The sequence below is a fragment of the Arachis hypogaea genome, chromosome 17, assembly GCF_003086295.3.
Source record: "Arachis hypogaea cultivar Tifrunner chromosome 17, arahy.Tifrunner.gnm2.J5K5, whole genome shotgun sequence".
In the NCBI taxonomy this organism is placed as follows: Eukaryota; Viridiplantae; Streptophyta; class Magnoliopsida; order Fabales; family Fabaceae; genus Arachis; species Arachis hypogaea.
Window position 1 is genome coordinate 70,328,047 of NC_092052.1, and position 15,163 is coordinate 70,343,209.

The 15,163-nt window shown below is 35.1% G+C and overlaps 1 protein-coding gene across 2 annotated transcripts; it reads left to right on the plus strand.

The window, feature by feature from the left end:
- The first annotated feature begins 9,219 nt into the window (after positions 1 to 9,219).
- Positions 9,220 to 12,312, plus strand: LOC112766653 (probable alkaline/neutral invertase B). Of its 2 annotated transcripts, none has more exons than XM_025812547.3 (5): positions 9,220 to 9,379; positions 10,079 to 10,548; positions 10,621 to 11,052; positions 11,156 to 11,714; positions 11,785 to 12,312. In XM_025812547.3, the coding sequence occupies exons 2-5, from the start codon at positions 10,120 to 10,122 to the stop codon at positions 12,078 to 12,080; spliced, it is 1,716 nt and encodes a 571-aa protein (XP_025668332.1). In that variant the 5' UTR covers positions 9,220 to 9,379; positions 10,079 to 10,119; the 3' UTR covers positions 12,081 to 12,312. The 2 variants fall into 2 exon arrangements, with proteins under 2 accessions (XP_025668332.1, XP_025668334.1); XM_025812549.3 differs by lacking the exon at positions 9,220 to 9,379 and adding an exon at positions 9,483 to 9,614.
- The last annotated feature ends 2,851 nt before the right edge of the window (positions 12,313 to 15,163 follow it).

The following is a 15,163-nucleotide window of genomic DNA, read 5'->3' on the forward strand; positions in this document are numbered from 1 at the left end:
AAGATAAAATTTTTAAATTAAAAATTTGACTTGACTAATAAGAAACAATTAAATTTTAAAATTTTATGACTCAATCAATTCAAATTTTCGAAATTTATGAGTGAAATAAGGAAAAGATATTTTTTTATTTTTGAATTTTAATGAGGAAAGAGAAAAACATCTAAGTGACACATAACATAAAAATTATGAATCAAAACAAGGAAAGCATGCAAGAACACTTTGAATATCAAGATGAACACCAAGAACACTTTGAAGATCATGATGAACATCAAGAACATGTTTTTGAAACTTTTTGAGAAAAGAAAAACATGCAAGACACCAAACTTAAAAAATTTTATTCTATAGACACTAATAATTCAAGAATGCATATGAAAAACAAGAAAAGACACAAAACAAGAAAATGTAAAGATCAAATAAGAAAAATTATCAAGAACAACTTGAAGATCATAAAGAACACCATGCATGAATTTTCGAAAAAAAGAAAACTGCAATTGACACCAAACTTAAAAATTGACACTAGACTCAAACAAGAAACACAAAATTTTTGGTTTTTATAATTTTATGAAAATTTTTTTGTATTTTTCGAAAATTATTTTGAAAAAGAAAATAAAGAAATTCAAAATTTTTAATACGAATTCTAGGAATCATGCAATGTTAGTCTAAAGCTTTAGTAGGACATTACATACAACAGCCAAATTGATGGGAATCAACTAGCTCCTATGATGATAAAAGCATCATCTGAAACTCTAGAATTCATTCTTCAAAATTCTGAAGAACAAAATAAAATTTTTTGTATATTTTTTTGAATATTTTCAAAAATAAAAAAGCTTAAAATAAAATAAAATTACCTAATCTGAGCAACAAGATGAACCGTCAGTTGTCCAAACTCGAACAATCCCCGGCAACGGCGCCAAAAACTTGGTGCACGAAATTGTGATCTCAATGGCGCCAACAACTTGGTACGCACAATTGTAATCTCAACTCTTTTTCACAACTTCGCACAACTAACCAGCAAGTGCACTGGGTCGTCCAAGTAATAAACCTTACGTGAGTAAGGGTCGATCCCACGGAGATTGTCGGCTTGAAGCAAGCTATGGTCATCTTTGTAGATCTCAGTCAGGCAGATTCAAATGGTTATGAGGTTTTGATAATTAAAATATAAATATAAAATAAAATAAAATAGAAATACTTATGTAATTCATTGGTGGGAATTTCAGCTAAGCGTATGGAGATGCTTTGTTGCTTTTGAACTTCTGCTTTCCTATTGCCTTCTTCCAATCATGTGTTACCTCCTTCCATGGCAAGCTGTATGATCCTCTCGGATGAAAACAAATCCATCTGCGCTGTCACCGCAGGGTTAATCATCTGTCGGTTCCCGTTAACATCAGAATAGGACCATTGTCCTTTTGCACACTGTCACTTGTGCCCCACATTCACAGGTTTGAAGCTCGTCACAGTCATTCCTTCCCAGATCCTACTCGAAATACCACAGACAAGGTTTAGACTTTCCGGATCCTGGATCCTACTCGAAATACCACAGACAAGGTTTAGACTTTCCGGATCCCAGGAATGGCTGCCAATAATTCTAGCCTATACCACGAAGGTTCTAATCTTAGATTAGAAACCCAAGAGAGTATACTCCAGCTGTCATCCAATGACTACGTTGAACATCATGTAGATCGCTTTGTGGTTGTCAAGTACGTGACCTTGGCTAAGCGAGTAACGAAGATTGGGTGATTGTCATGGGTCACTCCTTCATTCTGACTTAACTGAATTAGGTACGAGAGTATATCTTGGAGAAGAAGTAGGCGTGAATTGAATAGAAAACAATAGTAATTGCATTAATTCATGAAGAACAGCAGAGCTCCACACCTTAATCTATGGGGTGTAGAAACTCCACCGTAGAAAATACATAAGTGAAATGTCTAGGCATGGCTGTGAGGCCAGCCTCCAAACGTGTTCAATAGATGGTCAAAATATTAACTAAAAGACGGTCAAAAGAGACATAAAATAAATCTCTAAAAGTAGTTTTTATACTAAACTAGTAGCCTAGGGTTACAGAAAATGAGTAACTAAGTGCAGATAGTGCAGAAATCCACTTCCAGGGCCCACTTGGTGTGTGCTTAGGCTGATCATTAAAGCTTTTTCGTGCATAGGCTGTTCCTGGAGTTAAACGCCAGCTTTGGTGCCAGTTTGGGCGTTTAACTCCAATTCTGGTGCCAGTTTGGGCGTTTTACGCCAAAATTTTTAGGCTGACTTTGAACGCCAGTTTGGGCCATCAAATCTCAGGCAAAGTATAGATTATTATATATTGCTGGAAAGTCCAGGATGTCTACTTTCCAACGTAATTAAGATCACACCAATTGGGCTTCTGTAGCTCCAGAAAATCCACTTCGAGTGCAGGGAGGTCAGAATCTAACAGCATCTGTAGTCCTTTTTCAGCCTCTGAATCACATTTTTGCTTAGGTCCCTCAATTTCAGCCAGAAAATACCTGAAATCACAGAAAGACACACAAACTCATAGTAAAGTCCAGAAATATAATTTTTGAATAAAACTAATAAAAATATAATAAAAAGTAATTAAAACATACTAAAAACTATGTAAAAACAATGCCAAAAAGGGTATAAATTATCCGCTCATCACTTTCCAGTCCCAAATCCAACTTATTTCTAAGGCTATTTGATACAGAATTCAAGATGGGTCAAAGTGGGAGCAATTAGATTAGCTTAAGACTATGCTTTAGGTAGTTTTCTAGAGAGAGAAGCTCCCTCTTCTCTCTAGAATTAGGGTAGAATTAGGTTAATTCCTCTTAGATCTAGGTTTAATTTCTTATTTTCTTTACAATTTCTTGTTCTTACATCTTTGTTCCTCTTAGTTTTCTTATTAATTTCCCCTTTGAGCCTCTTTGATGTTTATGAGCACTCTTGTTAATTTCTCTTTTCATTTAATGCAATTTATGTTTTATGTTCCTTTATTGTTTAATTGAGTTGTTATTATTGTTTTCTTGTAATTGGTAGTTGTAGATTTTATTCTTGCTTGCAATTTTACCATGCTTTCCTTTTATGCCTTCCAAGTGTTTGACAAAATGCTTGGTTGGGTTTAGAGTAGCCTTTTGAGCATTCTTGCCTTGGTAAGAAAAATTAGGCAATCTTGAGTCATCAATACCCAACTCATGTTGGTGATCTAGAGTTGTTAGTTAATATTATTTCTATTGACTCTAATCTCTTGCTAATCCAATTAGTAAGTTGATTAGGACATATGGATTGAGATTGACTAGTCTTATTTGACTTTCTCTCATGTGAAGATAACATTGTACTTTCTTCCAATGTTTGAGATGACTAAATAGGATTAGCTCTTGATGATTATCTTAATATGATTAGTGACTAGGATAGAAAGCCTAGGTTCTCAACCCATGCCATGAATGTCTCTCTTTATTACTTGCTTTCTTTTAGTTGCTTGCTTTACTTTTGTTGCCTTTTTTATTTCTTGTTTTATCAACCCAACCCTCCTTTTTGACCTCATAACAAATAATTGAGCACTCGATTATAACTCCTAGGTAGAATGACCTAGGACTAATAATCCCGGTTATCTTTATTAGGTTGGACTTGTGACAACCAAAAATTAAACTTTGATTGAGCATTACTTGTCGGTTTGGAACTATACTTGCAACGAAGTTATTTCCTCTAACCGAGAAGAAAGAGGTCCAATTGGTACAATCTTAATGACATTGGAAAGCTAACTTCTAGAGATTTCTAGCAATATATAATAGTCTATACTTCTTTTCTAGAATCACTGCCAAAATTGGCGTTAAACGTCCACATTTGGCGTTTAACGCCCAAGAAGGACAGGCCTCCCAAGTTGAATGCCCAAAACTGGCATTCAACTCCAGCCAAGGAGCAGAAGGCCAGCGAGCTCATTCCTCAATGGGTGTTCAATGCCCAAAATCCAAGTTGAACGCTAGGCTTGACCGAAGCACATGACCAAAGTGGGCTCCGAAGTGGATTTTACCACTCCTTAGCTTATCTAGTCTTATCTTTGTAACTTTTAAATTTAAATTAACATCTTTTAGGGTTAGTATTTACTATTTAAAGAGGAGATCACTTAAGTTTATGGGCATTCACATACATTCACAGACAAATCCTCTTATTTTTATTTTGTTTTCTCTGTAAAATATGAGTAACTAAACCTCCTGGTTAAGGTTAGAAGTTTTGCTTATTCCTATGGATTAATATTATTATTTTTCTATTTTAATATATGTTTGATTCCATTCTATGATGTATTTTCGTTCTTCATTTAAATGAATCTGGGGTGCAACGGAAGTACGACCCCGTTTTCTACATGGGTTCTTGTGATACTCTGACCAAGGTCACTTGAGCTACAGCTTGAGAATACATCTCCTAAACTGCAATCTATCTGGGATAATTAGATATGTGACCTAAAATCCGATTAGCTTTGGGTAATTGAGGTTTTTGTGGCGCTAAACTAGAATGCCGAGCTTCACCCTCGTTTGAGTTGAATAACTACTGACCCTGGCTTTTGATAAGAATCAGAGGAGATTAAATTGCCAAGGAATTGGAGTTTAATCACTTACAGTTTGCCATAGAACGAATCATTCATTGTTAAAGTAGTCAGTAAGAAGTATTAATCCAGAAAGATAAGCATCTCCGAGGCCTTAACTGCTTGCCGAGCTTCACCCTCGTTCGAGTTGAATAACTACTGACCCTGGCTTTTGATAAGAATCAGAGGAGATTAAATTGCCAAGGAATTGGAGTTTAATCACTTACAGTTTGCCATAGAACGAATCATTCATTGTTAAAGTAGTCAGTAAGAAGTATTAATCCAGAAAGATAAGCATCTCCGAGGCCTTAACTGCTTCCATATATTATCTTTTTACCAATCTTTAATTGCTTTTCTTTACTTTCTTGTTTTATGCGCCTACAACAACAACTCTCTTTCCTTTTCACCTGACTAAGTCCATCAAGATAACTATTACTTGCTCAATCCAACAATCCTTGTGGGATCGACCATCACTCACCTGAGGTATTACTTGGACGACCCGGTGTACCTGTCGGTGAAGTTGTGCGAGTTCTAATTTCACGCACCAGTAGCAAGTAGTTTATGTGATCAGTTAGGCATTCCAAACAAAGCACACCAAACAAACACATAGTTACATATGATGTATGCCTGTCCTATGGCTAATGAGTCTCATCTGTCGGTTATATAGCCAATCTAACATGTCCTGATAGCTATCCATTGGACTGTCCCTCTGTCGTGCTTCCCTAAATCTCAAATCATACTCATTCATAATCATAAAACACACATGTGTATATGCTTGGGGGAGAGCTCATCCGGAAAGGTATAAGTGTCCGGCCACACTTACAATATAGGGTCAGCAGAGTATCGAGTCTCAACTTAGAGCACGTGGTAGCAAGCCACTGCTTTTTTCCAGGAAAACTCGTATCTCAGATATTTGGAAGTGCAACAAATCACCTAATCAATCAAATTCATATAATCATTATCAGCCATAATTCATTATTCAACATAGCCATCAAGCTCATTACATATACCGCACTTCTGCCATTATCATCATTCACTTTACCTCTTTCTTCACCAATAAGTTATCTTCCTCACAGGCCTAATCATACTCCACTACCCAAAATCCATCTACCAGGCTTTAAATAAGAGTTACAAAGGTTTTGAAAGTTAAGGGAATGGTTTAAAAATAAAAAATTCATGTTTCAGAAAAACAGGGGGTCTGCGTACGTGGCACTCTGCTCGCGTATGTAGGAAGCTATTCTGGATACTCTCGCGTACGCATCACTGGTCTGTGTATGCGAGCCTCTCAAACCAAGAGTTTTCCCATGTCATGTGCCATTTGGCCACGTATGCAACCGTGAAAAATCCCCACTTTAGCGTATGTGCCACACTGCCACGTACGCGGAGCCTCTGGGCAGTACCCAATGGCCCCATCGTGTGTGCCCTCACTTACGCGTGCATAGCAGATGGTGCAAAAAGCTTCTATGTCCAGAATTCCTATTTTGTACACCAAAGTTCAGACGCGCATAACTTTTTTGTTTTAAAACATTTTTTATCCGTTCTTTGAACGGTGTAAACCTCTCAGACCAAATTTTTATTTTTGATAAGTTTGATAAAAATCAAAGGTCCGGAAGCCAAGTTATGCCCCGCCAAATTTGATCAAAAAATCAAGTACTTCTCAAAATTACCAAATCTAAATTTTTAAAACATTTCAATCTCAAACCCCTTTAATACTTACCAAATCTGCATCAACCAAGTTCAACCATTACTCAACACCCCTCATTTACTCCATAACACACTAATTCATAATTATAATCACTTCACACAATAATTCAGAGCTAAGATAATATATATATCATCAAACACCACAAAAATGCATTATTCTACCACCATCAACTTTCTCATGCCAGTAATGAACCCAATTATTCCCCAACAATTTGACACAATATACGCACTAATACATTATTCAACCTATCCTAAGTCATCTAACCTAAATTTTCATGACACATTATATTTTAATTACGAGAAACCAAAATTATACATTGGCCGATTCCTCTTAATGCCTAGAACACCTCACAATTCAGTGTTTTCCAAACTTCCAAGACTCCAAAACCTCACTAAACAGCCCTTTAGCCACCAAAGTTTGATCTCTAGCTTCCAAATTCTCACTTTGACCCCACCAACAATCAATTTTCAATCGAATATCACAATTATCACTATAATCAATATAGAGTTCATTAATTCAACATTACACAAAGGGTGTGAGGGTTTTTACCTGACCCATAGCTCCAGTGAGCTAGACCCGACAATACCCACAAACTAATTCGAGTCTGAACACCGAAATTACAAAAAATTCAACATAATTGTTCTTTGAATTTCAAAATTTAGGGGATGAGAAGTTGGGAAAGAGAATGAGCCTTACCTATGAAATTGTTCCGATGGATTCGTAGAGCTCGACGCGGTGGTCACACGGTCGTAAACGGTGCAGCGATCGGAGCTCCGGATTGAAGGTTATATGAGATTTAGTGGAGGGTTAGGGTTTGAAGTTCTTCTTCTTCTCCCTTCTATGAGCTTCAACGTTCTTGCATAGGAAAGAAAATGAGCTGAAGCTTATTGTATAAGTGGGTTGGGTTGGGCCATTGGCCCGTTTTGGGCCCGATTTATCCGGTCCGGCACGTTCGGCCCAATCTTGAGCCAAAATCTTTAAAATTAGTGTCAAAATTAATATTTTAATTAATTCTACCTCATTAAATTATAAAATTTTATTTTTTAATTTCTTGGATTAATAATTAATTTATTGACTAATTATTTGTTAATTATAAGAAATTTACAGCTTGTACGTATCTCGTTTACACTGTAAACGAGATAAGGCATGTGCGCGTGACACGTGTATATGAAATGTATGTGGAGAATGACAAGGGTTGCACATTCTTTTATAGTTATTGAAAAATTTTCTTAATGTATCTCGTTTACACTGTAAACGCGTTAACTTAATACGTATCTCGTTTACAGTGTAAACGAATTTGTACGTATCTCGTTTACACTGTAAACGAGATATACACGTGTCACGCGCATTACTGTAAACGAGATAAAACTAAAGAACGGATTTTGATAATAATTCTTAAAATTATTTATTTCAGTAATTAATATATTTATTTAATTTATTTAAATAAAAAATCCAACCAGAGCATCATTTATTTGTGAAATTGTGAGTTTTTAGCTCACAACCATTCACACAGTAATGATATAGCTATCAGACTGAACACATTTGGTTAAAGATTTGCTTATAGAAGATGTAATTCTAAATCTTGATTATCTAGTTATGCACCTACTTATATATGTAAATGTAATGTAATGTTAATTAATTCTTCTTTAAAAGAAAGTAGACGTTTTACCCTAACAGTAACGCTAGTAAGTTACATACAATGCAAGAGTTAAAAAAATTAAGCCAATGAGTTATAGTTCAAATGACATAATCTTTCCATATTTATTTAAGAGATTACGGATTTGAATCTCCCTATTTTTAGTTAAAAAAATATTAAAAAATTAAAAAGAAACTTAAAAAGACAAAATATCAATGCCAGTGAAATAGAGATGTGACCCATATATAAAGCCGCTCAGAGCGTCACAAACAAACTAACAGCTCAGAGCGCCACAAACAAACTAACAGAGTCATGCACTTTCATTTGGAAAAAAATAGTTAATTTATTTGTAAATTTAACAAATAATATCAGGAAAAAAATAAAAACTTAGTTAATGTTAACTTAACTCAAACAAAAAATAAATATTTAATATATTTATTTTAAAGGAAACTAAAAATTAAATAATACTACATATCCAAAATTTTTTGTTAACCAAGTTTGGATCATAAAAAAATTAGATGAGTAGCATTATTCTAAAAAATTTAATATTAAAACATATTATGTAATAACAAATTATATTTGAAAATATCGCTTAAAAAAATTATTTGTTAGAACTAAACCGATAATTAAACTGACTAAATTATAAGGTCACTAGTAGGTCACTGATAGAACTGGTTGACTCGATCCCACGTAAATAAAAAGAAATAAAATAGTCAAAAATTTAAAATTAAAATTTAAAATACATATATTTATTAACATTTAAACAAAAATTAAGTTTCAAATTCTAAAAATAATTAATACGAAAATAAATATAAAAGTTGCGAATACTACTATAATAATATCTTAAGACACAATAATTATAACAATTCATGAATTATATCTAAAAAATAATTTTTAAATGTGAAACTACATTCTGATTGATTTTATTTTGGTTTGTATTTTGGTTTGTATTTTTTTTAAATTATTATTAACTCCATCATCATTTTAATCATCTTTTAAATTCAATTGATTTAGTATTTGAATAATATTTCACAAATCATAATCAATAATAATGTAAAATCATACCTAAATCATCTAAAGCTCATTGAAAAAACAACAGCAACAATATACAACAATATACAACAGCAATAATATAGAACAATGAATTGGATCGTATCAATTCTCTTCTTTGAGTTCTTTCTTCAGTCAAATACTTCATCCCAATCGACTTTGCGGCCGATTGCGCCGGTTTTTCCGTTCAACCGAGCGAGTCGGTCCGGTTATGACAATTGTGATTCTAACATGTTCATAAGTCATAACATAAACGCACCCCAGTATATCGAATAAAAGAAAAAAGACGCCTCCATTTTTCTTCGCTTCACGTGCTTCTTCTTCTTTCTCTTTCGTTGCTCTATCTGTGACTCATCAACACTATTCCCCTCCCTTCTCAGTTCTCACGCAAAGAAAAATCTCTCTCTCTCTCTAGCTTGTGGTACTGCTGGTTAGTTTTCACTGATCTTTATCTATCATTCATTGCACTGTGAAATTGTTTTATCATGACTATGATTCGACCCGTTTGTCTCTTTCTGCTTCCCGATTCCCCACGGCAACTCATCGTACTTTCTTTGCATGAATCTCTCACTACCTTTTCTCTGACCAACATGATTCCCAAATCTTGAAAGCTTTTCGATCCTCTTGAAAGCCACGTCAAAATGCCTTTTTTCGCATCACTCACTGTAATCTTTCAAGTATCAACAACACATGCACACTTATTTACAATGTTGATCATTCTTCTACATTTCTTTATTTTCTGTCATCATCAATTATATTTGGGGCAAATTCTGGATTCTGTGCTTTCATCATCCGTTACCGTCTTTCCTTTTTATCATCATCTTCCTCTCTTGCGGTTTTCTTGTTTGCCCATCTTGCCATGTGGGATAATCTTGACAACGAGATGATTAGTCTTTTTTTTTCTTTATTTCTTTGGGTGCGGGATAGATGATTATTTGTTTTGTGTCTCTGCATCTCCACTACTTAAAATAATATTATAGCTTTTGAAATTCGAACAATCATTATTTGATGAAGCCAATAATCTTGATTATCAGAAAATGTCTTCTTTTGGGCTTCTAATACTACAAAACATGGAATTTAGCAGTTAGTCGAATCTGATATCATAAACTTAACGATAACATATCTGCAGGAAATTTGGCAGTAGTGCTACTAGTCACTAGGATTTAGAAGATGGCTTCCTATCAGATGGAGTGGTCTCAATCTCGGAATCTGAGTGTAAGAAGTCCAGAGGCACTGTGTAGTGTGGCAGAAATTGACGAATTTGATTTCTCAAAAGCATTAGTAGAGAGGCCAAGGTCTTTGAACATAGAGAGGCAGAGATCAGCAGATGAAAGATCAATGAGTGAACTATCTGTAGGGTTTTCTCCACGTCCGTCCTCAACTAAAAATGATAACTCTTCTCGCGCAGGAGACACTTTTGATTCTGCTTTTTCTCCTCTACAAAAATCAGGCATCCCAAGATCACTCATATTGGATCCACATCCAATAATAAATGAAGGATGGGAAGCTCTGAGGCGTTCCTTGGTCTATTTTCGTGGCCAGCCGGTTGGTACAATTGCTGCCTTGGACAATTCTGATGAGAAACTAAATTATGATCAGGTACACTGATATCAGACTCGGTACATATTTCTTTTTATGTATTTTATTCATTGTTGTTATACTTGTGCATAGGTCTTTGTTAGGGACTTTGTCCCGAGTGCTCTGGCTTTTCTGATGCACGGGGAACCAGACATTGTTAAGAATTTCATCTTGAAGACACTTCGTCTTCAGTCATGGGAGAAGAAGATTGATAGGTTCCAGCTAGCAGAAGGGGTGATGCCAGCTAGTTTTAAAGTATTCCATGACCCTGTCAGGAACCATGAGACTCTCATAGCGGATTTCGGAGAGAGTGCAATAGGCAGGGTTGCTCCTGTTGATTCTGGATTTTGGTGGATTATATTACTTCGTGCATACACAAAGGCTACAGGAGACTCTTCCTTGGCTGAACGTCCTGAATGTCAAAAGGGTATGCGCTTGATTCTCAGTTTATGTCTTTCGGAGGGGTTTGACACATTTCCAACTCTGCTATGTGCTGATGGATGCTGTATGATTGATCGTAGAATGGTGAGGTTTATGTATTTGTTTATGATTTGGGAGCCTGCAACTGTTATGACTAGTGATGAATGGAAACGTTTCTTACTTTCGAGTTTTGGACTTATGGTTTCAGGGTGTTTATGGTTATCCCATTGAAATTCAAGCACTATTCTTCATGGCTTTAAGATGTGCATTGCAATTACTTAAGCAAGATCCTGAAGGGAAAGAGTTCATGGAACGCATTGTGAAACGCTTGCATGCCTTAAGCTATCATCTTAGAAGCTACTTTTGGTTGGATTTGAAGCAACTTAATGATGTCTATCGCTTCAAAACAGAAGAGTACTCGCATACCGCAGTGAATAAGTTCAATGTGATTCCTGATTCTCTACCAGATTGGGTTTTTGACTTCATGCCTCATCATGGTGGATACTTCATTGGCAATGTGAGTCCAGCTAGGATGGATTTCCGATGGTTCTGCCTTGGAAACTGCATTGCCATATTGTCCTGCTTGGCAACTCCGGAGCAATCCGTTGCGATCATGGAACTCATTGAATCACGGTGGCAGGAATTGGTTGGGGAGATGCCTGTCAAAGTTTGTTATCCAGCCATTGAAAGCCATGAATGGAGGATCATAACAGGATGCGACCCAAAGAATACTAGATGGAGTTACCACAATGGTGGATCTTGGCCAGGTACATATATACTTTCAAGATGCTTATCAAACTATATTAAATTCTAAGATATGTGATCCACATTTTGCAGTTCTTTTGTGGCTTCTCGCCGCAGCCTCCATCAAAACAGGGCGACCTCAAATCGCAAGACACGCGCTTGAGATTGCTGAGACCAGATTGCTGAAGGACAATTGGCCGGAATATTATGATGGGACACAAGGTAGATACATTGGGAAGCAAGCTCGCAAATTTCAAACATGGTCCATTGCTGGCTACTTGGTGGCTAGGATGATGCTGGATGACCCATCCCATTTGGGTATCGTTGCATTGGAAGAAGACAAACATCTAAAGCCTTTGCTCAAGAGATCAAACTCTTGGAACTTGTGAACTCTTTCTTGTCTTTGATTGATCATTTTTGTCCACCTTATGATAGAGACTAAGACCGACATGATGCTCAGTAATCCTTGTTTACCGTATATGTAGTTAGACGCAATAGTCAGTTAGTTACAAGTTAAATTGAGAGTAGCTGATGAACATGGAATGTAACTTCTTCATATTTACCATTATCCCATTTAATATGTGATAAACTTACGTAGATATTCATTCATTCATTCCTCAATCTATGATCTACGAATCTCTGCCTCCTAATAATCTTAGCACTTTCGAGATGAGGGGGAAGTATTAAATACGTTGTGATTTTGTCAATACTGAAAACATTAATATTTTGAATAGGTCAGAATGTGTTATGTACTTCTATAGTATATTCATATATTATGATTGGAATACTGTAGGGATTTTTTTAAATAAAATGATTATTTACTAATACAATTATTTTCCATGAACAAGTCATTTTTTTATACAAGTCTATACAAGTCATTTATATTCACGCGCGCACATTCTTCTTCGTGCCGTTATTGCACGGTCTTCTTCTTCTTCTTCTTCTTCTTGATGCGTGGTCTTCTTCTTCTTCTTCTTCTTCTTCTTCTTCTTCTTCTTCTTCTTCTTCTTCTTCTTCTTCTTCTTCTTCTTCTTCTTCTTCTTCGTTATTTTTCCCTTTCGTTATTCCTCCTTTTTTCATTGGAATTTCTTCTCCTCCTTCCTTTTCCTCATTTTTCTCCATCATTAGTTATCTCGTTGTTGAAGATAATAAATATTTCAAGTTCAGATTGTCAATTGAACTAGAACGAAATTGATTATTGTTTTGAATCCAATCAAGTGGCTGAGGTGTGGTTCGATTCTAGTTAATTTTTTGGTTAGTAATTTATGATTCTGTAGGTGAATAATGTTTCATCGTTAATGGTTTGTATTAAATATAATGTAAAAGTTCTGTATTAAAGAAAATATTTTTCTGTATTTACAGCAAATTTGGGGGTAACACGAAGATATTTGGGTGTAACTCGAAGATATTTGAATGTATTGTTCAAGAATTTTCGGTGTATGTCTGCTGATAAGTTCTGCATAATTCAAAACTCTTCTTCTCCCTCCTCCTCATTTTCTGCTGCTTCTTCTTCTTCTTTTTCATCATCATCATCACCATCATCTTCTTTTTTTTAATTCATCTTTTTTGTGTTTTATCTTCTCAAGTTTTTTCTTGTTTTACTCTTCTAACAAGAAAAAAAAATCAAACAAAGAAGAAGAAGAAGCACATAATGCTGCAAAATTACTTGGAAAAGGATGAACTTACATTCATTCAACTAAAAGAAAGAAAGAAATAAGGAAAAAAAGAAGAAGAAAAAATGCAGCATTAGAGGAAATATTTTTCTATATTTGTAGCAAATTTGGGTGTAACACGAAAATATTCGAGTGTATTGTTTAAGAATTTTCGGTGTATGTGTGCTAATAAGTTGCATAATATAAAACTCTTCCTCTTCCTCCTCCTCATCTTCTGCTACTTCTTCTTCTTTTTTTCATCATCATCACCATCTTCTTCTTCTTTTTTTCTTATTCATCTTTTTCTTTATATTTTACCTTTTCAAACTTCTTCTTGTTTTACTCTTTTAACAAGAATAAAAACAAAAAAATTAAATAAAGAAGAAGAAACACATAATACTGCAAAATTACTTGGAAGAGGATGAACTTATATTCATTCAACTAAAAGAAAGAAAGAAATAAGGGGAAAAAAGAAGAAAAAAAATGCAGCATTAGAGTGTAACACAAAGATATTTGGGTGTAACACGAAGATATTCGAGTGTATTGTTTAAGAATTTTCGATGTATATGTTGAAGGTTACAGAGGCTTCGAGAAGGGGGGTTGAATCTATGGCCTTCTTTTACTTCAATAACTTAAGCCTTTAATACCAAACTTCAAACTTGATTTCTGTTTAAACTGTGCAGCGAAAAATTTTAAGAGATAATTTCGTTTTGACTCCTAAATTTCAGAAAATAGAACAGCAAAAGAAAGGAAGAAGTTGACACATTCATGTATCCTGGTTCAGTTGCCTTGTGCAATACAACCTACATCCAGTCTCCACCACAACTATGGTGGAATTTTAACTATAGTCAAAGTATTACATACACCAATTTCCTAAGATTTACACAATCCTATCTGGACACACAAGTTTCTACCTAAACTTGACTTGGTTATGCTAATACCTAAACTCTTTACACTAAGTGCTTACCCAACTTAGTAAGGGGGCACCACACAGGTACTTGACACAAGACAGAAAATACAACAAAAAAAATTCTAAAATCACTCTTGGCTTTTCTCTCAAGTGTTTCACTCAACATTTTTTTACTCTTAGGCTTGTTCTCAATTTCTCTCTTTCAACCTTTTTCTTCTCAAAGAAAATACAGAAAGATATACATTGAAACTGAAATACAAAATAGTAAAACATGAAGTAGATGATGAATATGCAGCTTTGACTCTATGAACTGAACCCAGCTTTTGAACTCATAACCTTGGTCTTCATCTTGGCGGAGTGCTTCCTTTAGTGTAGGTGCAATACTTCCAAAACTTGAAACACAGTAGTGAAGTTTCACGTACAACTCTCTTTCTCTTGGATTTTCTCTCCTTGAGTCCCAATCAGGAATATTTTCCCTTTTGTACCTTGTGCTGAGTCACAGTTAGGGTTTCTCTCAAGTCAACTTCTTGGACCTTGAGCTTGCCTGGTTCATACCTTCTCTTTCTTCAATCAACCCTAAATTAGGGATTTCAATTTTTGAAATATTTGTTTGACCGAAGACAACATAACAGCAGATGTGAGCTTATTCAGTGATAATCCCAAATCCAAACCATCGAAAATGTGCTTTGGCTCCAAGTAACTTTGTAAGCCATTGATTCACAGTAGTGAAAATCAGAAACCACTTTCTCCATTTATCCCAAATTGGCTTTGCAGAAATGTAAAGAAGAGGTAAAGAATTTAACTTACATGTAAATAAAAATAAATCACCTTTATCCTTTGACTTAGCTTAACTTGCTTTGATTAGGGCAATTAGACATTTGCTTTCTTGATTTACTTTTCTCTTTCTTTC